Raw genomic sequence first — 26,816 nt, forward strand, 5'->3', positions numbered from 1 at the left:
CCACTTGTTCCTACCAGCACCTTTGGTCAGCCCAGTCTGAAAACGTTCCGCTCTCTGGTGCTACCTCTTCCATTCCCTTGTTATCAGAAGGAAAACATATACCAACTTCTGTGGCTGCTTCCCCACCAGTGTCTGCTTTTCTGTACTTGAGGCTTCACCTCTCACTGTGGGCCCCCGGCTCCTTCCTGAATCTTACACGTTTCCAGAATGCCACCTTCTCCTGGTTTCTTTCTACATTTCTGAGTATTTTTCTCATTTTCCTTTACTGAATCCTACATTCATACCCATCCTACAGATGTTGCTATATCACTAGGAAGCCACCACCGGCCCACGAACCCAGTTACATCAGCTTCACTTCAGGCTGCTGCCAACAGACGTGCCATTCTGCCGTGCCAGGCCCTGGGAAACTGGCAACACGCGAGCATCCATACCGAGTTGGAGGCACTGGGATCCCAGTGGCCCACACTCATCTCAGATACTGATAAGATGGACCTCACCTAGCCTCATGTCTCTGTTGACCTCAGTCACACAAAAGTCAGGCTGACCCACCATCCACTTGCATCAACTCCATCTGGATTCTCAGCTCAGCTCATCCACAGCTCAATTCCCTATGCCTGTATCTGACACGGTCCACCCTTCTCCCTGTCCTCAGACACGCTCTTCCAGTGTGTCATTAGGAAGTCTCACTTGTTGTTATGAATTGAATGTCTGTTCCTCCCCAAATTCACATGTTGAAACCCTATTCCCCAATATGATGGTATTTGGAGACAGGTCTTTTGGGATATAATTAGCATTAGATGAGGTCATGAGGGTGGAGCCCTCACAGATGGGATTAGTGCCCTTATAAGAGTCACAAGGGAGCTTTCTTCCTCTCTCTGCTCTGCCATGTGAGGATACAATGAGAAGTTAGCCATCTGCAATCCAGAAGGGAGTCCTCACTCAACCTGACCATGCTGGCACCCTGATCTTGGACTTCCCAGTCTCCAGAACTGTGAGAAAATTAATTTCTGTTGTTTATAAGCCACCCAGTCTATAGTATTCTGTTATAGCAGCCCAAACTGACTGAGACAATTGTAATCAGAAAATAATATCTTTTCAGACTGTTCTAGTCACTTCTTCAGCATATCCCCACTCCCCAACCAGGACATAATTAGGATGGCTGAAAGCTGCTTGAGAAAAATCACTCATGCTGACTGGTTTCACTTTACATTAACAGTGTCAAATGTCAAATTGGTACTCAATTTGGCCTGGCAGTCCAACTCTTTTTTTAGTAAGCTGTCTTTCCTCACCCTAAAGATGATGATCTCATCTCTTCTCTCTCCTTCAGCCTCCCTCCCCTCCACCACCTGACTCAGTACACAGCTGAGAATTTAGAACCCATCAGATGTGAACACTCCCATGTCCCCACCATCAGATCCACAAATGCCTGCACTGCATTCCTTCCTGTCACCAGCAGGGTTTCTATTCACCTGGCCTCTGGGACCCATCCCTCACCTGCTCCTTGGGATAGCTCTTCTCTCCTAGCTTCATCCATCCTTCTCTCTTCTGTCACCTTCTTCCCGACAAATATGCCTTGTAGTTCTCCTTCTAAAGATAACCTTCCCTTGAACCCTAATCCCTCTAGTTTGGGCCCCATTTCTCTACTCTTCTTTGTAGGTAAACTTCTTGAAAGCACTATCGGACTTCCCTGGTGGTGCAGTGGTTAAGAATCTGCCTACCAATGCAGGGAACACGGGTTCGAGCTCTGGTCTGGGAAGATCCCACAGGCCGTGGAGCAACTAAGCCTGCAAGCCACAACTGCTGAAGCCTGAACACCCTAGAGCCCGAGCGCCACAACTACTGAGCCCTCGTGGTGTGCTGCAACTACTGAAGCTCGTGTGCCTAGAGCTCGTGCTCTGCAACAAGAGAAGCCACAGCAATGAGAAGCCCTCACACTGCTACAAAGAGTAGCCCCCGCCCACCACAACTAGAGAAAGCCCGTTGCGCAGCAACGAGGACCCAACACAGCCGAAGATTTTTTAAAAATTAAAAAACAGAAAGCACTATCAACACACTCAGGCTCCACATCCTCACTTCACATTCTCTTCTCAATCCCCTTCCGCTGGTTGCTGCCTCTTCCTGCCCACCTGCCTTAGAAAGGTCACTAGTGACTCCCAGGTGCCAAGTCCAACAGGGCCTTCTCTGTCCTTAGTTTGCTGTGTTATTTATCAGCATCTAGCATTGTTTGACTATGCCCACCTTCTCAAAACACTTCATTTTTCAAATTCTTTGACAAAGCATTTCTTTGTTTTCCCTTCCTTATTCCCTCTCAACCTCCCTTGTTGGGTTTTCATCATATTTCCAAGCTCTACCTGGTTAGTTCCTCACTGCTTCCTCCTTTGTCCTCTTCACTACTCCTTTTCTTTGGCTATTTCATCAATTCCCTTAGATTAAATACCATCATGATGCTATTGATGACTCTCACATCTATACCTCCCACCAAGCACGCCCTTCTGAACTCCAGAGCTGGGTATCCCACCTGATATTTTACCTTTGATGTCTCACAGTCACTTCACACTTAGCATGTCCCAAATGTCTTACACCTTCCTGTCGGCAGCACTCTGGGTGCACAGCACTGGCTGTTTTCATATGCTACGTGCCAAGACTGCTCACAAAGACTCCAAGTCTCCCCAGATCCGGGATGCAGTCTCACATCATGTTGGATTCTATCCAGTCTCCGATCCTGACCCTTCAAACCATCTTCCACACAGGTGTCAAATGTCATTCTAAAGCATCATTCATTCCACTTCCCTGTTCTAAGCCTATGAATGGTTACTCATCACCTCTGAGATAAGATCCATGCTCCTTGGAGTGGCAGGGCTCTGACCCTTCCCTCCGTCTCCATCTAGGCTGTGCACCTGCCTGCAATTGTACTTTCCTCCCGGCCACGTCGAGGAACCCATCTTGGATCCCTTAAGTGTTCATAATGTTAATCTAGAACACCATCCTCCATCTTTACCATGTTATGAAAATCCATCTTATAAAACTTGGTTGGATGTCACCTAGTCTGACAAGAGGATGATAAATAAGTTTGATAGAAATAACAGATAGGAAGGGTTATGCTCTCCAATCAGCAAACCAACAGATGAATACAGAGTAAACGTCTAAAAAATGATTAAACCCACTCCTGAGCCAGCCAGTTAATTGAAGACCCTTGTTTTCATTCACTGATTCATTCCAAAAATCATTCCTAAACACTTACTGTCTACCATGTGCTCTTAGGATGCAACAATGAACAAGCAAACCAAGTCCTGTCCTCATGGGGCTTGTGTTTAGGGGCAAAACAGACCACAAACATGGCAACAAGTACATATTCAACATGCCAAACAGGCATGCGCATTGGGAAGAAACAAAGCAAGAAAATGTGTCTAGAAAGAGATGAGGGTTCTGTTTTATAAGCAGTAGTCACGGAAGGCAAAAAAAAATAATAAAAATCTTGTTTCTTTACTCAAACCTGTCATTTCCCACCTGTCTACCACTACCTCTCTCCCTGAATACATAAATTTTTGAAATATTTCTGTTGTAAGCCATAAGAGTTTTAAAATTTTTTCTTCTGCCTTCACATGTAAAGGTACAACGAATCTCTGAATCTGATGGGTTCTTTACTCAAACTATTTGGGAGTCCTTGTCTCGTGATAATATTTTTCTCTCTACCTCATTAGACAGTGTTGTAGGCTGACTGTATCTCCTCAAAATTTATATATTGAAACCTAATTGCCAGTATGATGGTATTAGGAGGCAGGGCCTTTGGGAGATGATTAGGTCATAAGGATGAAGCTCTCGTGAGTGGGATTAGTATCCTTATAAAATAGACCCCTGAGAGCTCCTTCATCTTTTCTGCCATGTGAGGACACAGCAGAAGGATGGTTGTCTATGAAACAGGAAGTAGGTCCTCACCAGACACCGAATCTGCCAGCACTGTGGTCTTGGATTTCTCACTCTATAGCACTCTGAGAAATAAATTTCTGTGGCTGTTAAGCCACCCCATCTATGGTATCTTTTATAGCAGCCTAAACAGACTGAGTCAGACAGAAATTTCCATGGAGGGAGGGACTAAACCCATTTATTCATCTGTATCCCTAGCCTGACACTGTGCCTGGCTCTTAGGAGGTGCTCAGTCACTATGAGTTGAGTAAATAGATTCCATTCAAGGGCCACTTTTTTGCCTCTACCATCTCTTTCTGAAAAACTCAGCCAATCCAGTCCTCTAGGCCTTCTCCGATCCCCTTTCTTTTTAAAGAAGCTCTTTGTGACTCCTCTACCAAGTGTGATGCGGCCACCTCGGCAGCTCTGGAGCACTTTAACGCTCCCAAGGCACTGCATTCATATGACAAGCACTCACTGAGAACTCACGACGTGCTGGGCCCTGCAGTGGGCAGCGAGGAGACAACGGTGAACACAACAGGGCCCAGCTCTTAGGAGCTCCAGGGTTCTGGGAAGATGGAGGGTAACCACTGGGTCACGGAGACTGTGGTAGCTCTGGAAGAGCTCTGGAAGAGAATCTCGGACACTTGTTGCATTTGATTTGTACTAAAATTATTCTGGTATTCGTCTTATTTTATCCTTCTAGGTGTACCCACGAGAGCAGGAACTGCTTTGGACCTTTTTAGAAATGCTCACAGTAATTATTAAAATTCCTAGCCAGAGCGGACATCCATGTGCTGAACTGGGACAAATCCCACTACTACTGCCTTTAACAATACAATCAGAGAAAACTGTTACATACCAGGAGCCTCAATACTTGCATTTTGATATAAATCTGGCCACACACATTCATTTATCCCCCAGATATTTACTGAGTCTTTCTGGTCTCAGTAATACACTGGCAAAGAACAAGAAAAGCCCAGGGCTTTAACCATTACAGTCTGATGGAGACGAGCAGAGTGATCGTCACAGCCCTGCATGAGAGCAGGTAGACCTGGGCTTACACACAGAGCCACAGGGGCCGGGAGACGACCACACGGGCAGTGCAGGGGTCAGGGGAGACGTCTCCCTTGCACTGGAGCTCGACCTGGGAAAACAAGAAGGAATGTGCCTGGGAGGAATGATCAGCAAACCGTGGGCACAGGAACACAGGGTCACACTATGTGTTCAGTGATCCATGACCACACGGGATTTGAGGACACAGGAGTGTAGGGTATGAAACGCTGGCCGGGTGGGAGGTGGGGCTGGAAGGACAGGTTGGTATCCAGTTAGAAAGGCCTTTAGAAGTTGGGATATTGTATCAACGACCGGACGTGTCTGAAGGGTTTGCACGAGGCGGAGGTGTCATCAGGTCTATAATGTAGAACTGTGACTGGCATCAGTGGACCTTGAGGGAGAGGCAGGAGGAAGGGGATGCTGTCTGGCTGTGGCAGCAGTCCAGGTAAGAGGGGGTGTGCCTGACGTGACACCATACAGCTTTCTTCTCAGACCCTGACTCGGGGGCCGAAGAGACAGGGAGGCCCTCCCCCTGCCCCCACTGTGCCCAGGAGGAAACTGTAGCCTTTGTGCCCCAGTGACCTTGTCTAGGCTTTGACCCTGTTCCTGCCCTGCATGAGTCCTTTCTGGGCTGCTTCCCAGCCAGGCAGGGCAGTCCTGAAGGACAGTGTCTACAACTCATCTGACATTACGAACAGTAAATAGCAATAACAAGCACAGTGCACACACACGGCAGTTATTCTGAGCAGGCACATGTCTAAGCACTCAGCATATATTAACTCAGTTATCACAATCCTACAAAATAGGTGTTGCTATTATTCCCATTTTACACAGAGGAGAACTGAAGCACACAGAGATTAAGAACTGAAGATGGCCAACATTTCTAGGGCACTTACTCTGGGCCAGACATAATTCTAAGCCCTTCACTTGTATTAAATCATCTAGTCCTCACTGCAACCCCATGATACAGGAGATATGATAGATCATATCGTGCAGGTGGAGAAACCGAGACAGAGAGGGTTAATAACTCAGGACTCAGGCAAGGTTAAGTAGTAAGTTAGGCAGAGGCTCAATTCAAACGCAGCATTCTAGTTCTACGGTCTAGGCTCTTAGCCATCATGCTAGATGCGAAGTGGGGGGACCACAAGTGATTCCTGAATTCATCAGTGAAAGGTGCCGGCAGCTGCAGACAGGTGAGCATCCCCATCCTGATCAGAGCCCCTCTCTGGCTGGCTGTCACCTGGCCCTCTGCTCTGGTGACACTGGTCTCAGGACCCAGGGACCTTCAGTTTCCCTTCTCCAAAAGTCATACTAGTGGGAATGTCCACTTGGGCCAGCAAGCCTCCTCCCTGTTCCTCGGGGATGCCAGCTCCTTGCAGGGGGGGCACTGCAGGCTCAGATGTGAGGGTGGGATTACCTGGTACCCACAGATGAGCTGCATCAAGCGATCACACATGACATTGCTGGTCAGGACCGAGTGCAGGACTTTCACAGCTGCGTACAAGGTGTGGTCATCCGCTGCTAAGGAAATGAGGCCCAGGAGGATGGCGGGGCCACCAATGAAGTCCAGGCTGCTGGCAGCAGGGCTGGAGTGGAACACCCTTACCCCTGTGTGGGACAAAGGGCATTCCTGAGTATACTACAGCTTCACTGCAGTGGAAGTTCCCGCGGCACCACGCAAGAGCTGTCAGGCACATCCTCCACTCACAGCGGGGGGGCCTGTGCACAGGACAGGCTGGGAGGAAAAGTAGGGGCTTTGAAACTTTTAGGTCAATGAGAAATCCTGTGCTGAGTCCTTTCTGGGTCACAGAAGGCTGAAACGGCCCAAGGGATTTCAGACCTCCACCCTCCGTCTCAGTCCAGAGTGCCGGATGAGCCAGCTGCCCTCTGAGCCTCAGTTTGCTGGCTGCTCTGACAACTTCTGGCTCTTGTCTGCCCTCTAGATCTGCAACGCTGGACCCTTGCATCAGTTCATGGCTTTGCTCCTGCCTGATTGCAAGGCAACCAACAGTCGCTGGCTGTTGTTTTCACCCAAACAACCACAACCATTGCCTCTGCTCAGAGGCCCCACTGTACTCCCTCCATTGTGCAGAGACGCCAGCCCGGTTAGTAGCGAGTTCACGACCAGTTGTCAGATGCAGCAAAGTGAACTGACCTCTGCAGGGGGGCTAACTCTCTGGTGAGATTAACTCCCAACTCTCGCCCTCACTGTTCCAGCTCCTCAGCCCTCTCAGTCCTGCCTGCCGCTCCAGAATTCCAGGCTGCACAAGCGATGACGGCTACAACCCTTCTTCCCAAATAGCAGTAAAGGTTCATACCTAATTGGCCTATGGCCACGGCTCCAATGGTTCGAAGAGAACCCGAGAGGTGACTCGCACAATTTCTTAGCAAGAACACAGGTATGGCATTGTTGCGGGATGAAATGTTCATCTAGAGAAATTGGTAACAATTAATCCAAGAAACCTTCCTGGGAAGGAGGAGGTCTTGTTCATGAGCTCCTGGGGGGCCGGCACCCCCAAGCCTGGCACTCCGTAAGTGTAAGTCCATGAATGAATAATAACTGAACCAACAGTCAGAGGGACTGAAGCCAAAATTCAGGTTCCCCTGTCCTGCCTCCCAGGCTCTGGCTTAATCATAAGGGAGCAACTTCGGTTATACAACTGCGCCACCAGTGTCCCGCATGCTCACTAGTGTAAACAAATGCTCACAGTGAGGAGCTGATGAGAGCAGGAAGGACCTGAGGACACTGGAGGTGGAACGGTGCTGTGAAGGCCAGAGCTGCCTCTTTCCCGATCTAGGGTCATCCAGCTCTGCAAGCCCTGGCATCACCGGTCTCAGATGGCCAGGCAGACAGGGACCCTGGTCTCCTCCAGCAGAAGGCTCTGTGCTGGTAAGGCACAGCTTTGGTGCTCAACAGGACTTAACCCCTGATCCTGCCGTCTCAGTAAAGGGAAGGGGCCTTCTGTCTGTGAGGGTGGAGAGAACGTAAACAAATCAGCCCAAATTCATCAGCAGCAAGCAAAAGAGCTCTTTATGCAGGAATTAGGAAATAGGAAGTCTAATGGCATCTTCATCTATAAACATGTCTGCTTGCTGTTCTGCAAGTCTGTTGTTTGCATAGACACAGTGATTCAAAGAATATTCTGCAATGTTGGGGGGTCAATAGCACCCAGAAAAGGGAAGCTCAGTAGTGTTCCCAGTGTCACAGAGGTTTTTTAAATATTCCATTTGTTCTTGCTCTACCAAGGAAAATGAAGAGCACCTACTTTCTTCTCAGAAATAAGAGGTTTAGTCTTGAGGGATGCGAATGGGCGGGCGTCATGAAATATTTTAACAAATGAAGTGGGAAGCACGCCTGTGTGTAACTGTCTACACGCGCACAACCGTGAATTAGTATTCACTTAATCACTGAAAGCTGAAGGAAGCCATGAGATCATGATTCCAAAACGGAGCAGCAAGTGAAGTTAGAGGGCATACCTCTTTGGCAATCAGACGGCTGTCCACCTCATTGTATGCGTTTCTGATGTCTGCAACGCTGGTGATGGAGGAGCTGGCTATATGAAGGCCAAAGGAAACCCTTTCCTCTGCAACCAGGGGCATCACTTCCATACAAGGGTCCTCTCCTAAAATAACACATCTTCAGTTATTTCTATTCTCACTTTACTGAGTAGGAAATTAAGCCTCAGAAGAGTAAGTACCTACTGCTACATGGCGAAGTCATCACTGAGGAATGTTTGTAGCTGCTATATGTTGTTACATTGTATGTCATATATTACATGTTTTGCCCCTACCTGTGATTTCTGACACATAGAAAACTGTAGAGAAATCTCACAATATTAACCCTACTATAAAAATAGAGGCATTCCAGGTATGAGATTACTAAAGCTTGAGACACCTATCGAGAATGTAACCTCGCTCCCAAAATGCTGGGCCGAAAGCCCTAAGGTTTTCAATGAGCTGCATGTACATGGTAAACACATCCTTTGGCATGAGTGCCCAGGTCACTGAGTCAAGGGGAGCCACATGTGGCACTTGAGAAGGAAGCATGGTGTGAACAGAGAGTTGATGAAACTTCGGCTCTGGACCTGACCTCCTCACATTGTTCTGGCCAGTGCCCTTTGCCAGAGGAAATGAAGATCAAAGAAGACATGGAGCCTGGAGACAGAAACACTACAGAGCACTCAATCGCCCTTCACCAGGCACGAAGTCTTCCATACACAGGTTCATTTATCATTATTCCCAGATGGGCACTGACCCCGTTGACTTGACAGAGCACAGAGAGCTGTGCTCCCTGCTTGAACAGCCAACAATCAATAATGAAAATGTGGACGTTTTGTCTGCCTGTTTAATAATTGAAGACAACAGTATACTTTAGTTAAAAAGCTTCTTCATTAAAAGGAATGTAACTTATTTATCTCATTCACTTCCCCCTTTCTTTGCTGATGGTATTACCCACCCACTTTCCTCCATTATGTGTGTTGGAACTGAAATCGAAAGGAGATTGTCATTTCCTTTTCTGACATTTTCTATTGGATTGTAAATATGTAATGATCCAATTACAGAGGTTTTCCCTAATGACTGGCCTGTGCTGAGTTTATTCTTTATAAATAAGCTATAAATAACTGAATGTCCATTTAAAAAATAGTATCGGCAAGATCATTATAAATCAAAACACCCCATACCTTGGGCATGCACAGCTTGGAAGTTACCACAGTATCTTGGGCCAAGTTTGTTAATAACTTCCAGAGTTTCCATTGAGATGGCTTCTTCGAAGAGGTACGCAGGGCCCAGACGCCATATTAATAATGACTTTTGTTTCCAAACTTGAGGGGTAGCAATATATCCATAAACATCCACAAATGAAGATGGATCCATTGAAAGGAATGGTCCTGGTAAGGCCTGAATGTACAACATCTGTTAACATAAAAAGGTTGGGAGGGGGATGATGTAGGGAGGAAGTGTTTAACCTCAGAATTAATCAAACAAACACATAAAATATAAAATGATGTACCTTCTTCTTCTCTCAAAGTGAATACTTGTTTTATCTAAAAACATTACAAAGATAACTCTCAAAGCTGAGAAACAGTGCACAAAACAGTTTATAAAATGCTGGTGGGAGTAAAAAACTGACACTGTGCCTTTGGAAACAAATTTGATAAGAAATATAAAGTGCCACTAAAAGGTTCATCTTTTTCTTCCCAGTCATTTCACAAAGAACTTAAATGTCCAATATTGGTACCTTAATTAAGTTTTACATACTAGAAATAATTACAGACTGGAAAGGAAGAAATAAAACTGTCTCTATTTGCAGATGGTATGTCCATGTAGAAAATTCCAAAGAATCTACCAAAAAAAAAGATACTTCCTAGAACTAATACCTGAATTCAGCAAGGTCACAGGATACATGATCAACACACAAAGATCGATTGCATTCTATACACTAACAAAGAACATGCAGAAACTGTAACTGCTCACAAGAAAATTAAATACTTTTTTGCTCTGCAAAATCCCATATGAAAGAGGATGAAAAGCAAGCTATAGATTAGGAGAAATTATTTACAAATTACATATCTAATAAAGGATGGGTATCTAAAATATTTAGATAAACTCTTAAAATTCAACAGTAAAAAGCCAACAATCCAATTAGAAAATGAGTGAAACACGTGCATAAGACATCACTAAAGAGGATACACAAGTTGCAAATAAGCACATGAGAGGATGTTCAATCTCATTAGCCATTAAGGAAATGCAAACTAAAAACAAGAGATATCATCACTACACACCTATCAGAATGGCTAACTAAAAAAGAGTGACATCACCAGATGCAGAGAAACGGGACGACTCAATCCATTGCTGGTGGGAATGGAAAATGGCACAGTCACTATGGAAAAATATTTTGGCAGTTTCTTATAAAACTAAACATGCACTTACCATAGGACCCAGCAATTAGACTCTTAGGTATTTAACCCAGAGAAATGAAGACTTAAGCTCACACAAAAACCTGTACATAAATGTACATAGCAGCTTTATTTGTAACATCCCAAAACTGGGAACACCTCAGATGTCCTTCAATGGGTGAATGGTTATGTATCCATATCTGAGTAGTATGGAATACTACTCAGCAATGAAAAAGGGATGAACTACTGACACATACAACAACTAAGATAAATTTCCAGAGAATTATGCTGAATAAAAATCTAATCCTAAATATCACGTACTGTATGATTCCATAGATATAACCAGGTCTTTTAAATGACAACATTTTAGCTCACTGGTTGCCAAGTTTAGGGACAGGGATTGGGAGGGGGTGTGGGTGGGTGGTGGTGGTAGTTATAAAAATACAACAAAAGAGATCCTTGTGGTGATGGAAATGTTCTGTATCTTGGTGGGAGCAGTGGATGCAAGAACATACAAATGTGATAAAATTGTATGGAACTAAATACACACACACACAAGTACAAGTAAAACTGGGGAAATCTGAGTGAATTAGCAGATTGTATCAATGTCAATATCTTGGCTGTGATATTCTATAGTTTTGCAAGATATTACCATTGGAGTAAACTGGATGAAAGGTACACAAGATTTCTTTCTTTTTTTTTTTTTTTTTTTTTTGCGGTATGTGGGCCTCTCACTGTTGTGGCCTCTCCCGTTGCGGAGCACAGGCTCCGCGGCCATGGCTCACAGGCCTAGCTGCTCCGCGGCATGTGGGATCTTCCCGGACCAGGGCACGAACCCGTGTCCCCTGCATCGGCAGGCGGACTCTCAACCACTGCGCCACCAGCGGTACTTGGTCAATCTCTTTGTTACCACCAAATGTTAGCCTACAATTTTCTCAAAAATTTCGATAAAAGAAGTAGTTAACAGATTATCAGAAATTCAAAAATAATAGTTTCATAGCCCACGTAGATAAAACATTTTAAAATGATAGTGTTAACTAAGTAGTATATAAAAGGTTTTATACAATAAAGTCACAACTATTTTACTAAAGGAATAAAAACTGAAAGAAACTATAAATGATGGTAAGGTAGAAGGAATGTAGGTAATCTTTCTTCTTTATTTTTCAGTTATTTCAAAATGTGTTTATATTATTTTTATAACAACTACAAAATTATACATGAATATGTATATAAATACGTATTATTTTAAATAAGAGGTTATATAATTTCAGAAATATTCTTTTTATCCCTACCAATTAAATAAGATTTTCAAATAAAAACAAACCAAGTTTTTCCAAGCTGTCAAGCCTACCTAGAGTGAGGTCTACTGTGCTCTCTCTCCCCTTTCCCATCCTTGTAGGCAGAGACTTTTTCTCCCACCTGACAAAGGTGCCCCACCCCTCCAATCCACCTTGTCCCCTTCTTCTCAGATTCCTACAGTGTATACTCACTGCACTATTCAGATTGATTTATAGACATAAGATGTCTCAGGTTGCTCCCAAATCATTTTGCTCAATTCAAGCTGTTAACACACTCCCCACCTTTCACAGTTGAACTTCACTTCCCTTGGAAATAAAAGCAAAGGCTCTAACATTTGAGAACAGCTCTTTCACTAGGTTATCCCCAACCAAAGCCCATTTTGTTCTTGCCCAACTGTCACCTGCATCTAAACACAGACCTTTATGTTTATCCCGATTAAATTTCACTTGCTGATTCTGACCAGACTTGTCAAAATCATCTTGGAAAGTCAACTCTGTCAGACTTGGCCCTTGGCCATTCTCCATGGCATATTTTGGCATATTCCCATAGCATCATACCACTTCCAACCTTCCTGCTGACTGAATCTGGTTTAGCTGGTCCCACGGGGTTGGATGTTCATCCATGTACCAATTCACTAAACAATACCATCAGCCAGTCCATGTTACTCCTTGCGGCTATAAATTCAGTGCAATTCATCAAGTGTTTATTGCATGCTTTCTGCATGCCAGTCCTGTGCTAGGTGCAAGCAAGTTCCAAATATCAATAGGACAAGCCTCTTAGCCTCAAGGTACATGATCTATTTCACAGAACACAACCTATTCTGTGAAACAAGACAGAATGCCAACATATTCTGTGAAAGAGGACCAAAACTAGCCTACTCTGTAATTATGCCTAAACAGATGAAAAACAAAGACACTGGGAAACCACAAATGTGACCACACTTTCCATCCTGGCTAACGTTGAGTGACCACTGCTCCTTCTCCACTGACAGCTCAAGCCCTGCCCCATTCCTCCTACCTCCTGAAAAAAAGTTCTGAACATACACAGACACCAAATTGCCTTTCTGACAGCACCGAAGTCAGAACAGACTGACCTCCACTTCTTTGAACCCTCCCAAAAACTCACCTAAAATGAGCCCAAATCCTATTAGCTCCTCCTAAGTCCTTAGTACCCAATGGGGTAAGGAGTCTCTTGCTACAGCAGGCTTCATAAATGTAACTCTTGTTTTGTACTATATGCATGCTCCTGGAGGTATCTGGCTGGTAGGCATGGACAATTCCTAACATCTAGTAGGTGTTCAATAAATATTTAATGAGGGAAGGAAGGGAGGGAGGGAAGGAATTGTTAATGATTTAAGAAAAAAGTTAACTTTATGTTTTGAAGGACCTTTGTCATGCTCCTGGTGAATCTTTCTGGTTACCACTGCTTTTTTTGATGACCTTTACCAGAAGATAGCATCAAATTCATCTTCAGGTGTTCCACAGAATTTAGGTTGTTCTAACCTAATGATTCTCAACCTGGGCGATTTTGCCCTCCCCCACCAAGACATTTGGAAATGTCTAGAGACATTTTTGGTGGTCACAGCTGGGCAGAAGGAGATGCTATAGCATCTTTGGTGGGGGCACAGATGCTGCTAAGTGTTCTAATACACACAGAATAGGACCCCACAGCAAAGAATGATCAGGCCCCAAATGTCAAACTATTGAAATGGGAAACCCTATTAATCTCAAGTTCTCCATTCTGGCTTAATATTGGAATCACTTGGGAAACTTTGAAAACATCACCAAATTACCCCACTCACAGACATTCTGCTGTATTTAATCTGGGGTATAGCCTATGCAAGAGAACTTTTAAAAGACTTCCCCAAACATTCAAGAACGTAGCCTAGGTTGAGATGCTGTCTCTGGAACCTGGGTGAAAATCTGGCTGCACCTGCCCTCTGTGGTCTTCTGGGTCCTTCTGTCTCTGGCTTCTTTGCGGACCTCTGACAGTGGTCGCTGGAGCACGCCTGCCAGGTCTTCATCTCCCAGCTTCCTCTCCCTTATGCCCTAGGACCTCAGGTGTCTCTAAATGACAGTGACGAGACGCTTCCTCCAGCTATGTGTTCACATTCTATTACCTTCTCTAAGCAGGGGACCGTCCTTTCCTCATCATTCCTGCTCTAAATCTGGCAAGACATCTTGGTGTCTTTGCAACGCCTTGTGTCTTGCTGCTAAGTGTAGCATGTAGACTGGCAGCATTAGATTCACCAAAGAGCCTCTTAGAAAGGTAGAACCTTGGGTCCTGCTCAGACCTCCCTGGGGAATTCATACCTTAAAATGTGAGAAGCCTTGTTTTGTTCATTCTGGAGATTTATATTCTCTTATGATTATTCTTATAATCGTAACTGTCATGACCATTCTTATTTCCATGCTTTAGTTTCTGCCCTGGTTGTGTGACCATCATCTAAAGATGTTCTTTTTATGCCTGAGCTCAGCCAGGTATTCTGAACAGCAAGGGGGTTTCATTAGATACCAACGCTGCTGCCAAAAAAAAAGCAAAGAACTGAACTGAGTCCACTCTAGGGTGGTGTGGCGGGGAGGCATGGCCATGGGGCAAGTACAACTGAGGAAAACCATCTTACCTTGGCTGAGCCGATGACCTGTCCATCCAGATAGGTGGAAACAGTACAATTTCTTTTCATCTCCTTGGTGACAACCACAGCCAGGTGGTGCCACTGACCACAGGCCAGCATCTGGCCACACCTGACCCGAAGCTGGCGTCCCGCAGAAGGCTCAGGGTCATCCTCGGGTTCCATGACATCTGGAAGAGAACACAAACAGCAGACCACGCCTGCAGTGTCAGAGAGCAGCAACCCAGCAGAAGCGGGCCTTGTGCCCATGGAGCCAACGCCGAGTCCCCCCACCACAGAATATTGACGACAGCAGCTGTCATTGCTGGAGCTCTTGCTCTGTGCCAGGCACTGAGGTAGGCACTATCGTGATTTCCATGTTACCATCCCGAGGCACAAAGAGGTTAGGTAACTTGCCTAAGGTTGCAGAGCCAGAGTTCAAGCCCAGGAGTCAGGCTGCAGGGTCTACCCCTCACTAGACTGCTGCCTCCACAGTGATGCACATAGGCTGGCACATACCTGCGAGGGAAGGAGCCTAGGCGGCTGTGCTGTGTGTAAAGGATGCCAAGCCAAACCCTGGGCCTTCCAGTGTCAATGTCTCACTATGAAATGGGGCACACAAGAACAGGCGTAGCCATAATACCCTGGCCTTGGCCATCTCAGGCCAGTTCAGGCCATCGCTGGCAGGTGAGCTTGGAGAGCCGAGCTGAGCTCTTTGAGGCAGAGCCAGGACCAGCCACCTGTACAACTGAGGGAGGGCTGGTCCCCCTGGCTCTTGGGCCAAGAGCTGCTGACTCAGCCCCACTTCTCCCAAGGGTGGGTGAAACCTTACCCAGGGGCTGAAGCTCTTTCTCTTCTGTAGACACAACCAAGGAGAGGTCTTCCGGGCAGAGGCTGACGGAGAAGCAGACGAAGGGCTGCTCGGTCCTGGCCAGGTGGCGTACCACGGTCAGGAAGCGCAGCGGGTGGCCCTCCGTGACTGAGCTGTGCCTGCTGATCAGGAACCAGCAGGAAAAGGTCAGGCCCCCTGGCGGAGGGAAGGACCTGGCAGCGCCTGGGGTCAGAACACAAGCACGCCCTTAGGCTTTGTCCTGCTGTGGAAGCCTGTCTAGACTCACTGTGGCTCTGACTCAGCAAAGGGGTGGCCCTACTGTGTGCTAGCACTGCGCCCCACCCGACTCACACCTATTTTACAATTACCCCACGCAGGAGGATGCTCTTGTCTCCTTATTCATACTTGCAGCAATAAGTCATATTCCCTCCAGGACTTGAACCTAGATCCTCGAAGCCTCTCTCCAATGCTGGCCCACCTATTATTCCATTCTGCCTTGCCCAGGGAGCGGAGACGTGGCACAGCCCTGAGACCCGTCATCATGTGGCCCACAGGTCAGCTGGTCTAAAGCCAGGCCATGTGCTACGTGGGGCAGAGGACCCCGGCCGAGCTTGGCTAAGCCCTGCCTGGGGAATATTCCACTCTAGGGAAACCTATGCCCTCCCACCTTGTAACAGGGTTGGTGGAACAGGCAGGGCCCACTGCCCTCACTGAATGGGCAGAATCAGGCTTGGAACCCTGCGCCGATGGGCCGTGAATGTAATGGCTCCTGAGCACCTACCCTCCCGTAGAAACCCAGACCCTGGCTCTCCTAACAAGGGGTGCCTGGTTTCCAGCCGAGTGCAGCGCTGTACAAAGCATGCCGAGGCCCAGTCGATCCCCACGTGAGCCAAAGACTGGACGGCCATCAACAAAGAACTCATGTTCTTCTCTAGAGAGCGCCGTAAGGTGGGGGTGAGGTGTCCATTTCAGCCTCTGTCAATCACTGACAAAATGCATCAAAGCCAGGCTCAGCCACCAACTCACCCACCGAGCCCATCAGTGCTAACAGAGCCCCCGCTCTGTGCAGAGCCATGGGCTGGGCCCTTGGGATGCACAGTGAACAGGACATCCCTGCCCCAAGGCAGGCATGACCAACGGGACAAGCGGGACCAAGAGGAAGACTCACGCTTTCTGGAAGTGCCAAGTGGAAATCTGAAATCAAGGCTCCCCAAGGACTTACTCCCAGGTCGGGGAGGGGACCTCAGCAAGCTAAACCCACAGGGAAGCACCTACCTGTCCCAATCCCTCCAGAGACCGAGTATTCAGTGCTGGTTCCCATCACCGTAGACAGGGTTGGAATAAACAAACAGCTGGAACAGGAAAGTGTCTCAGATCATTGAACCGCAAGCCAACCTCTGGCGTGAGGTTTCCCCCTCTGTCCTTCTGCAGGGGCCTCACTCCCTCCTAGACCATGAGGCCCCAAGGACAGAAAGCACCTGATGCTGGCGCCATGACCCTAAGAAAGGAATCTGCTCTGGAGGCTAGAGGGGAGGGCAGTCCACACTGCACGTGAATGCAGACACACCAGGGGAATGAGAGGGTCCTGGCCCAAGACAGCTGGGGACACTGCCTCTAAGAAGCCACTGGGAAGACAGGGTGTCCATGACCCAGATATTTTCCACAGCTGAGTGTGAGAGACGATGGGAACTACACTTTTGTAATCAATATTATAATTCACCCAAGGCACTGGGAAATCAATAGTGTATTTCAAGTATATGAAAGCCTGTCATACCCATAACCTTCCACAGACATGTCAAATTCCACAAAGGATGGAGCCAGGGCTGCCCTCTGAGGCTGCAGGTTGCGTGGGGAGGTCATGGAGATGAGGCTCAGTGCTGTCTGAAGGGCGGTGGTTGAGCCCTGGGATGGCCCTGAGGGCCTGCGGGCCTGTGTGACTGCTGAGCGAGGGCTGGTATCCAGGGGATCCTCAGCAGGCACTGGTGTCACTGCCTGTGACCCTAGGGCAGCAAGCAGGAGAAGAGCTGTGTCTTTGCTCAAACCATTCCTGCCCCTCTTCTGACAACAGCCCCCACATTTCTGCCACAGCCCCGAAGGAGGGCTCTGCAGAGTACCATGCCGTTCCTAACCCTGAGGGTGACCTCCTGGGCCCTCGGCTGGCCCTCCCACCTGGGCTCTCTGCTGATTGTCATAACACGGAACTATTGTGACAACCTGCTCCTACTAGAAACTTCTTCTCACTTTAATTCTATCGTGGCCCCCACCCCTTTCCAATACAGGTTTTCTGTTGCTGTCACTGGCTTGCCCCATTGGCCGTCGCTCACTGCAGCTTTGTCTTGGTTCTCTGGCCTCCACACTCTCTTTCACAAAAGGCTGTCTCCTCGAAAGCTCTGGCTCCCACCCCTGGCTGCCGGCTCAAGCCTGACTCTCCATCCTTGCTTTTCAATTGGGCCTCCTTGCCTCAATGTCCTATGCAATCTTATATTCAGCATGTCCATGTCCTTCTTCTCTCCAAGCGGGTTCCCTGGACCAGCATCTTTCCAGGTACCAGGCCAATGCTTTGTCCTCCTGACCTCCTAACTCCCCCCTGAGCTGTGAGCTGTGCAGAAAGCTGACACTGTTCCTCTGCCCAGGGGCAGCGCTGGGTACTCCTGCACGCTCTGTGACATGAAGGTTTCCGTGCTCCAGGCCCAAAGGGGTCAAGTACACACTCATCATCACCATCTTGTATGGGGGTAGGGGTCTCCCTCCTCCCATATCTGGTCTTTATCTGGGGACCACTGATCTGATCCTTCTGCTTTTTCCTCATTTGCTCCATTGAGCAGCAGGCAAAATCATTTTTAAATCTGTCTGCTTCCCATATGTTGTAAAGGATCCCTTACAAGAAATGCATATTCTCTTTTAAATCCCATTATCCTGCCCCTACTCCTTCCTCTGTCCTCACCTGGGCATCCAGAGTCCCCTCCATGTACGTGAGATGAACTGAGGATTTTCGCTGCAGCCGATGGAGGTGGAGCAATTCCAAAACCTAGAAACTGTCTGAATATCATAACAAACAAGAGAACCAAATGAAGACATTTTGCAAGCAGAAATTTTCTCCAGCTTCATCTGAGCACTGTCCTAGGTCCCAGAGCTCGCTGGCTCCCCCTCCAGGCCTTCCTCTCTCTGCCTGGAAACCCTTTTCTCAGGCCATACAGAAACAGGGCATCCCTGACCTGGCACTCAGACCAGAGAGCTGGTGAATTTAAGTGCTTTTGACTTAACCAGTGAGGACCCTGAGAGGAAAAGGGTTTTGTTGGAAAATAACTTTGTCACACTTTGTTTTTAAGTTTCTAATGGAATTGACTAATCATCTGAACTAAGCACGGTGGCCTTGTCTGACAGCCCCACAGCTAGAGGAGGAAAGAGGCTGGCCTGGCCCCTGGGTCCCATGCCTGCTGGCTGGAGGGGTTGCCTTCCGTCCCCCTGCACTTGGTCCTGTGTGTCAGCAGGGGTCCAGCTGGCCTGTGGCCCTGGGCACCACCCTCCCTACACCTACATTGTCTAGGGCAGGGTGGCCTGGCCACAAGTACTTAAGAGACCCCGACCTCCCTCCTAGAGCGTTTCTTTCCTCTGCTTTTCTGTCTTCTGTGTCTGCTCCTCCTTGCGCATCTTCTCTCCCTGCTGTGGCTCTCCAGGAAACATGTGGCTTCATGGAGGGGCTGCAGTGCGAAGTCCCCACAGGACACAGTGGTGCTGCGTCTGTCCCCGTCCTTGTAGGGAGCCCAGTCGTGGCCCGTCACACCAGCTAAGCTCCCTGTGGTCTAGCCTCGTGGCAGTCAGGCCCCTACATCCTCCACCCTTCTCAGCAGGGCATCTTCACCTGGTCTGGTGAACTGCATAGGCCACAGGCCTCAGCCACTGCCACTCCCTTGAAGTCCCCCTCTTTATACCCAATCTCCCGACTTTGGTCCTCCCAGCTCCTCAGAGCTCCCACTCTGAACTGAGCATCCCATCCAGCGCTATTCTGTATTGTCTGCAGGACCTTTTGCTTATTATCCCTCTCCCTGAGAACATCAGCTCCATGGGAGGGGCTACGTCCGCTCTGCGGGCCTCACACGGTTGCAGACCCAAGGCTCCTCCCTGGACTTGCAGTGTCCATTGCTGGGGAGGGGGAGGGGGCACTCTTACTGCCCACTGTGCACTCGCATGGCTGCCACGGGCTTGGCAGCATCTAACGTGCAGCACACGGTACCTTAACACGTCTGGTTCGATGGCTTGGGAAGCAAGCTTTTCAAAAATCCTGATGAGCCCCGAGTGCAAGGGGCTGCTGCTGGTGGTCAGAGCCTGGTGGCAGTAGGTCATAAGGGTCCTGAGCATCCCCGCCTCACACATGACCTGACGGTTCTTCTCCGACTTCACCAGGGACTGGATGTGACTGGTCACGGAGCACTGGATCTCCTTGGAAAGCTAAGGGTAACCAAAGCAAGCAGTGAGCCCTGGAGGTCGGCATGTTTCGTGGGCCACTTTGGTAAGCTCCCCACTAGGCCTTGAGTTGGTGGTGGTGTGAGGAGACTAGCCCTCACAGCCTGTTCTTACTGCACCCCATCTGTCCTGTGCCTCTCAGATGTGGCCTCCTCACAGGAGCTGCCGAACAGGTAGACAGCTTAAAAGAGACTGCAAACTGGCAAGCGAGAGGCTGCATCAGCCTGAGACATGTGCTTGACCCGCACAATGTTTAAACCGTTTCTGAATTGCTAACATTTAAAAGCATGGAGATTCCACGTAAAAGTCCAGACTTGTGGCCTCTCTCAAAAGGTGGAAAGATCTGGTCATGCTGCTTTGCCATCCTGTGTCTGTCAAGAAGCAGTGGGAGCTGGGCAGCGGCTATGCCCTCTAGCGGGTCCCACAACTCACCCCCTACCCACTGGCATCACTCACTCAACAGTTCTGTTTGAGTTTGCGCCCCCAGTCTAGAAGGCGGAATCCTCCTGGGAGTGCCAGCCTGCAGCAGGTGCCCCACCCAGGCTGTTCGCTGTGGCAGCTGCAGCCCGCTCCGTCTTCACGTGCCAAAGCACACCTGCTCATACAAGCCCCTGAAGTCACGGCTCCAGTGGGGAAGCCTTCCCTGCACCCCTCATCCTTTGTCCATCTCTCTGTGCTAAGCACTTTCAGACACACAGACAGCTGGCCTCTTATCTTCCTCCTACTAGATCTCAACTCACTTCTCTATCTTTATGTCCTTGAAGCCCACAGGATAGAGTGCACAGAATCAGCTCAGCCAGTATTGAGCCAAATACAATACATTGTTTTTGCAATCTTCCTTGCTTCATAAAAGGGTAAACCCCTGGAATTCCCAGCCTCCATGGATATATAAATTGGGGGGTGGAATTTTCTTCATAAAAACTCTTAAGACTGCCCACATTTTCTTTTACTTTGTGTAAGACTCTCTGAAATGACTAGGATACCAGTTAGATCTTAATGGAGTTTTCCTGCAGTGGAGGCTATGTGGGCTCCACCCAGACGTCCTTCTCCAGGTTAGTGTACCCATCACAGCTGCCCCTCCTGTGGAGGTCAACCTCCCCTAAGTTGTAGCTGCCCTGCTATGTAACCCCCATATATATGTTCATGCATGCATACATGTGTGTACATGTACACATACATGCACGTACACACATACATAAAAGTGTGCACACATAAATACAAACATATATACAGCGCCCCCAGACTACAGCCAATGAAGCCATGCCCTTCAGCCTCTGTGGTGCAATTCATGCTGAGAGCCCCACCCTGTAGGCTCAGGCTGAAGCTAGACTTCAGCTGATAGCATGCCCTCACTCAGCTCCTTCCCCTGCACCACTCTGCTTCCCTCACCTCCCTTCTTCTGAGTCCCTCCCTCCACAAATCCCATGCACCTGTAGCCCTGTTTCGGGCTCCACTCTGGGGAACCCAAGCGGAGACCCTAGCCTGCTTTTCATATTGCACACATTTGCCCTAGTCTCTGGTTTCAAGAAAAGGGATCTATGGTGATGTAGATTATGTCTAGCTTAGCCGACCAACGTAAAGCCAGGAGTCACCATAAAGGCACTTACTCTGGGACTCTGGACCCAACACTCAGAATCACCTCGCTCTACCATCACCTACCTCCCTGTGCATGTAGTTATTCGAGGCTACCCTGCCCAGAGATGGTCAAGAGTATGTCTGTATCACTAAGGGATAGAAATTTGTAATATGGCGTTCTTCTTCAGGCTGTGAACACAGTTTTGTAGCACATGTGTTTCAAGGACTACAATGTGTGGTGAAACATATTTACAGTGTTTGTCATCAGTGTCTAGATGTTTTTAAAAAGGAAGGGGTGGGACTTCCCTGGTGGTGCAGTGGTTAAGAATCCGCCTGCCAATGCAGGGTACACGGGTTCGATCCCTGGTGTGGGAAGATCCCACATGCCGCGGAGCAATGAAGCCCGTGCGCCACAACTACTGAGCCTGCGCTCTAGAGCCCGTGAGCCACAACTGCTGAGCCTGCGCTCTAGAGCCCGTGAGCCACAACCACAACTCCTGAAGCCTGCATGCCTAGAGCCTGTGCTCTGCAACAAGAGAAGCCACGGCAATGAGAAGCCCATGCACAGCAACGAAGAGTAGCCCCCGCTCGCCACAACTAGGGAAAGCCCGCATGGAGCAACAAAGACCCAACGCAGCCAAAAATAAATAAATAATTTTTTTTAAAAAAAGGAAGGGGTCACACAGCTCACCCTCCCATCCTCCCACGCCTTCCAAAAGCATGACGCCTATAGCTCCTGCCTCAAACTGACGGCATTCAGTGAAATTCCCATCATTACAATATCTTCGGTAATATTTTCAACTTAAAATTTTAGACTATTCAATTTTAGTTTAAAATATAAACTACATTAGAATGGTTTTCAGGGGGACTGCTCCCAGGTAGGATTTTGTCACTCTGTCAACATCACTGATGTCAAGGAGAGATCTCATCACTCAAAGAACATGGTCCCTGCAATGGACTGTTTGTGTTCTCCCCACCAAATTCATACGTTGAAACCTAACCCCCAGTGTGGTGGTATCTGGAGGTGGGGCCTTTGAGAGATGCTTAGGTCTTGAGGGCAGAGCCATCATGAATGGGATTAGTGGCCTTAGGAAAGAGACCCCAGACAGTTCCCTCCTCCCTTGCACCACATGAGGACACAGCAAGAAGAGTGCCATGAGTGTGGAAGTGGGTCCTCACCAAACACCGAATCTGCCAGCACCATGATCTTGGACTTGCCAGCCTCCAGAACCGTGAGAAATAAATTTCTGTTATTTGTAAGCCACCTGGTATATGGTATTTTGTTATAGTGGCCCGAATGGATGAAGACAATCCCCTTCCCTGTCACTGTGGTATCTGCACAGCCAGCCTGAGATGCTAGAGGGACATGTATAACCCAACAGGGACCAGAAACAGAAGAAAGAAATGTCAGATCTAATTTGCACTAAACAGTTCCATGTCTTTTACTTTAAGACGCTCTTCCATGTAGAAACCTCCCCAACCTCCTGACTCCCTTCCCCAAATCTTTCTTCCAATGCTCTAAATGTCCCTTCCTACATCCAAAGAGCCCGCACCTCTGCCTTCCTTCTTCACTCTTCTCAAAACAGAAAAGCTGTTTCTACCCTCTTGCCCAGAACTCTCCCTCTCCCAGAACTTGGAATATTTGGTAACTGCAGTCTTTTAATTTGGGGTGAGAGTTGGGGAGACAGTCTGCATGAAATAAGATGCAAAAAAAACAACACAATGTATTATTAATAAGAATTAAAAACAAATGTCTACAACCTCCAATTTTTATTACCAGCACTTCACTTATTGCTTTGGGGACTTTTGGCTTTCCTTTTTGTTGTTGTTTTTGCTTTTTTTTTTTCCTCACCAGAGCAGGAATACTTAAAATCTAAATATGCAAAAAAGAAAGAAAAAAAGAAAAAATTTTCAAAAGGGAGAAACAGAAATGCTGATCTTATCTAATGATGCCACAAGTTTACTCCAGAATTGCTCAATACCCCATAATGGAGGAGGGAAAAGTGATCGTCCTCATTATCGCTGCAGCTCTGTCAATACCAATATTGCCTTGTTTTGAATAAAATGTGCTGTTTTTTTCAATGTTGGTTCCAGTAAAATGGGGTTTTAGTGAAAATATGAGCAGTAGCAGGAAACCAGTCTGGTTTCTCCCCCTACAAATGGATTGATTTTCCTAACGCACATTACTTCCAATGCAGGAAGGGGATAGTGGTTCAATTAGGACTCAGTGGTAAGCGCTCAGGGTCATCAGCAGGCTGGACCCACAAGGCAAATTACCACAGAGAGATGTGCGGGGCTGCCTGTAGGAGTTTTCTGCCTTCTCCACTTAGCAGCTGAGTCTTCAAGTCTGTCCTTGTCCAGCTGTGGATGTTTAATCTTCTTTATCTCTCTCCCACCCCCCCCCCCACTTTCTCTCCTGGTCCAGGTTAATATGGTGGTCCCAGAGCCCAATGAGGGCTGGGTCCTGGTGGGGTGGGTCCCTCCAAGGAGGCGTGGGCTATGAGTACATCAGTCCAGAGTGTGTCTTCTAGACATTAATCACGTAGTCCTAACTAAAAACCATCAGATGACCAGCATCTGCTTCCCCCAGACACTTAGAAAGAACTAGGGACTTCCACTGAGCTACTCAAATTTGGACTAGTCACTTATTCCAATTTGGCTGAAATGCTCTTTATTTGATGATTTTGGAAGAGAGATGATACATTTTAAGTGACCTCTGCTCTTCTGGGATGTCACAGGTAAATATGTGTTTTATTTGTAAAGATGTGTTTTATTTGACAAGTCGTTGTGGTTTTTATCTTTGCTTACTTAGAATTAGCTCTCTCTTTATATGGGCATAAACTTTCCATTATGCACAGCCCCCACCAGCCTAATACACTCGTTTGCATTGCCCACACGGCCTTATAGGCATGGGAGTCTGTGATCTTGGTTTAGGTGTAAGAGGGTCCAAATCCCATTGAATCAGTAGAATCCGTGTCCAAAGGCATGGCTTCCTGGATGTACTTGTACAGATTTGCAATGAAGACCAAGATGCATGTGGGTGCCCGCTTTAAATCTTCTGCTTCTTTTACAAATTACATACATATTTTGGCCAATACTTCCTGGTTACAGAAGCCTAGGATCCTATATTAATAAAATATTTGTCTCTTTCCAGCTTTACTTCCCAACCTCCCCTTTGGTCCACCGTGTACTCTACCCCAGTAACATCCTCACCCTTTGCTGAATACGCCATAACCTTTTTGACTGATGCCCAAAGTTGAAAATGTCCTTTCTAATCCTATCCCTTTGCTGAGGTCCTACTTATTAAAGAGACAATTCACACGTTCTCTCATCTAAGAAAACTTTTCTGATCTTCCTAACTAGCACTGTGTCCACACCTGAATCATTATAAACACCACACTATGACAAGCTATCTATCTGTTTACCAAGAACTGTGAACTGCTACCAGAGACAATGGCTCCTCATCCTTGTTTCCCCAGCACATATCCCTGTGCCTCAAACACAACAGCTGCCCAGTGAGTGCAAGCACAAGGGCACAGGTGTTCTAGGAAACAGCAGGTGCACTGGACCAGAGAAGGTGGTCAGAAAAGGTGATGTGCCAAGTGAGTGTTGAAGAATAATGAAAACAGTGCCAGGTCAGCAGGGGAAATGATCTTTCCTGAGCCTGAGGTCAGTCCTGAGATGGAGCATGAGGACATCACTAGGGAAATCCGCTTGTAAACATCCATCCAGGAGGATGCCTGCACAGCCTGGAACCTGAAACATCTGTGAAGAGTTTCCATCACCTTGGACACACACCCCCTCACTCCACGACAGCTAGGTCAGGTGAGCAGTGGGCTCCGTGAGACCCAACATCAGCTTCCAGACAGAACCCTTCCCCGCTGTGGCTTGGGCATCCTCGGTTAGCTCAGCGAAGGAGGGATTAACTTACCCTGAGTATCTCTATTGCTTTGGCCAAAGTAAACTGCTGCCACAACTCTTTTAAGATATACTTTTTAAACAGATGTGTTGTTGTTGCTGTTGTTAGCAGGTCTCCACACACGACTGTCTGGAGAAGATTCCTCAAACAAGACTACAGAGTCCACAGTCTCTTGTAGAGATAAGAGATCCATTTCCAAGCATTCTGTGACTCCAGTCCCGGTGTGTTGCTTCTGAGCTTCCAAATAGACATTTACCCTTCCTTCATCTTCTGGGCACAGGGCACACGAATATCTACCCAGAAGTAGGTACTCATGTTGATTTGACACTAACTAATGGGAAACTTGGGCTAGTTATTTACTTTCTCTGGGCCTCAGTTTCCTTAGCTTTAAAATGAGAATAATGAAAATACCTACCTCACTGGTATGTTTTTTTTTTTTTTTTTTTTTTTTTTTTTTTTTTTTTTTATGCGTTACGCGGGCCTCTCACTGCTGTGGCCTCTCCCGTCGCGGAGGACAGGCTCCGGACGCGCAGGCTCAGCGGCCACGGCTCACGGGCCCAGCCGCTCCGCGGCACGCGGGATCCTCCCAGACCGGGGCACGAACCCGCGTCCCCTGCATCGGCAGGCGGACCCCCAACCACTGCGCCACCAGGGAAGCCCACTGGTATGTTTTTGAAACAGCATTTGTGAAAGTGCTTTTCCTTAAAGGATGCAAGTGTTTTCAGGATATTAATCCCTTTTAGTTGCAGTCTTCTTTTCTTACCTTGTATCAGTAAGGTTCCTGATTAATTATCATTTGTATTTATCAATTGTATAATGCCAGCTGGAAATATACCTAAAATGTATTACCTTCCATTTTGTATTTCTAAAATCTTATATACTGTGACTCAGAGTCCTAGGAACATCGAGTACCAAAGCCAGAAGAGAAAGGTAGGGGGTATGAGAGCACATATTGCATGCCAGATAGTCCTAAGGACACCCGAACTATACTTCCCACTACTCTTCTCAATGGGAAAATATTACGATAAGAATACTGAGACTGAAGAGGTTACATCAATTTCCTAAGGTGACATAGCCCGTGAGTGGTAGAACTGGCACCCCAACCCAGGTCTTACTTCAAAGCCCATGTTTTTAAGACTGAGTCATGCACTCATTATAAGGAAGGGAACTCAGTATCTCATAAGGGGCATAAACTGATGGCCTACAGAAGTGTTTTATTTGGTGGGGGTAGTTTGGCTTTGCTTTTGTCTTGTTTCCCCC

General features: G+C 47.4%; 1 protein-coding gene across 1 annotated transcript in view; it reads right to left on the minus strand.

Annotated features, from left to right (window-relative positions):
• WDFY4 (WDFY family member 4) overlaps positions 1-26,816 on the minus strand; it is a 262,852-nt gene that overhangs the window by 177,035 nt on the left and 59,001 nt on the right. Inside the window, 10 exon segments of the mRNA XM_065893727.1 lie at positions 6,377-6,567; positions 7,278-7,389; positions 8,437-8,582; positions 9,642-9,873; positions 14,779-14,957; positions 15,599-15,820; positions 16,874-16,950; positions 17,373-17,598; positions 18,543-18,637; positions 19,833-20,047. Coding sequence (XP_065749799.1) covers positions 6,377-6,567; positions 7,278-7,389; positions 8,437-8,582; positions 9,642-9,873; positions 14,779-14,957; positions 15,599-15,820; positions 16,874-16,950; positions 17,373-17,598; positions 18,543-18,637; positions 19,833-20,047 — 1,695 coding nt within the window.

Source organism: Phocoena phocoena, chromosome 16 (assembly GCF_963924675.1).
Source record: "Phocoena phocoena chromosome 16, mPhoPho1.1, whole genome shotgun sequence".
NCBI lineage: Eukaryota > Metazoa > Chordata > Mammalia > Artiodactyla > Phocoenidae > Phocoena > Phocoena phocoena.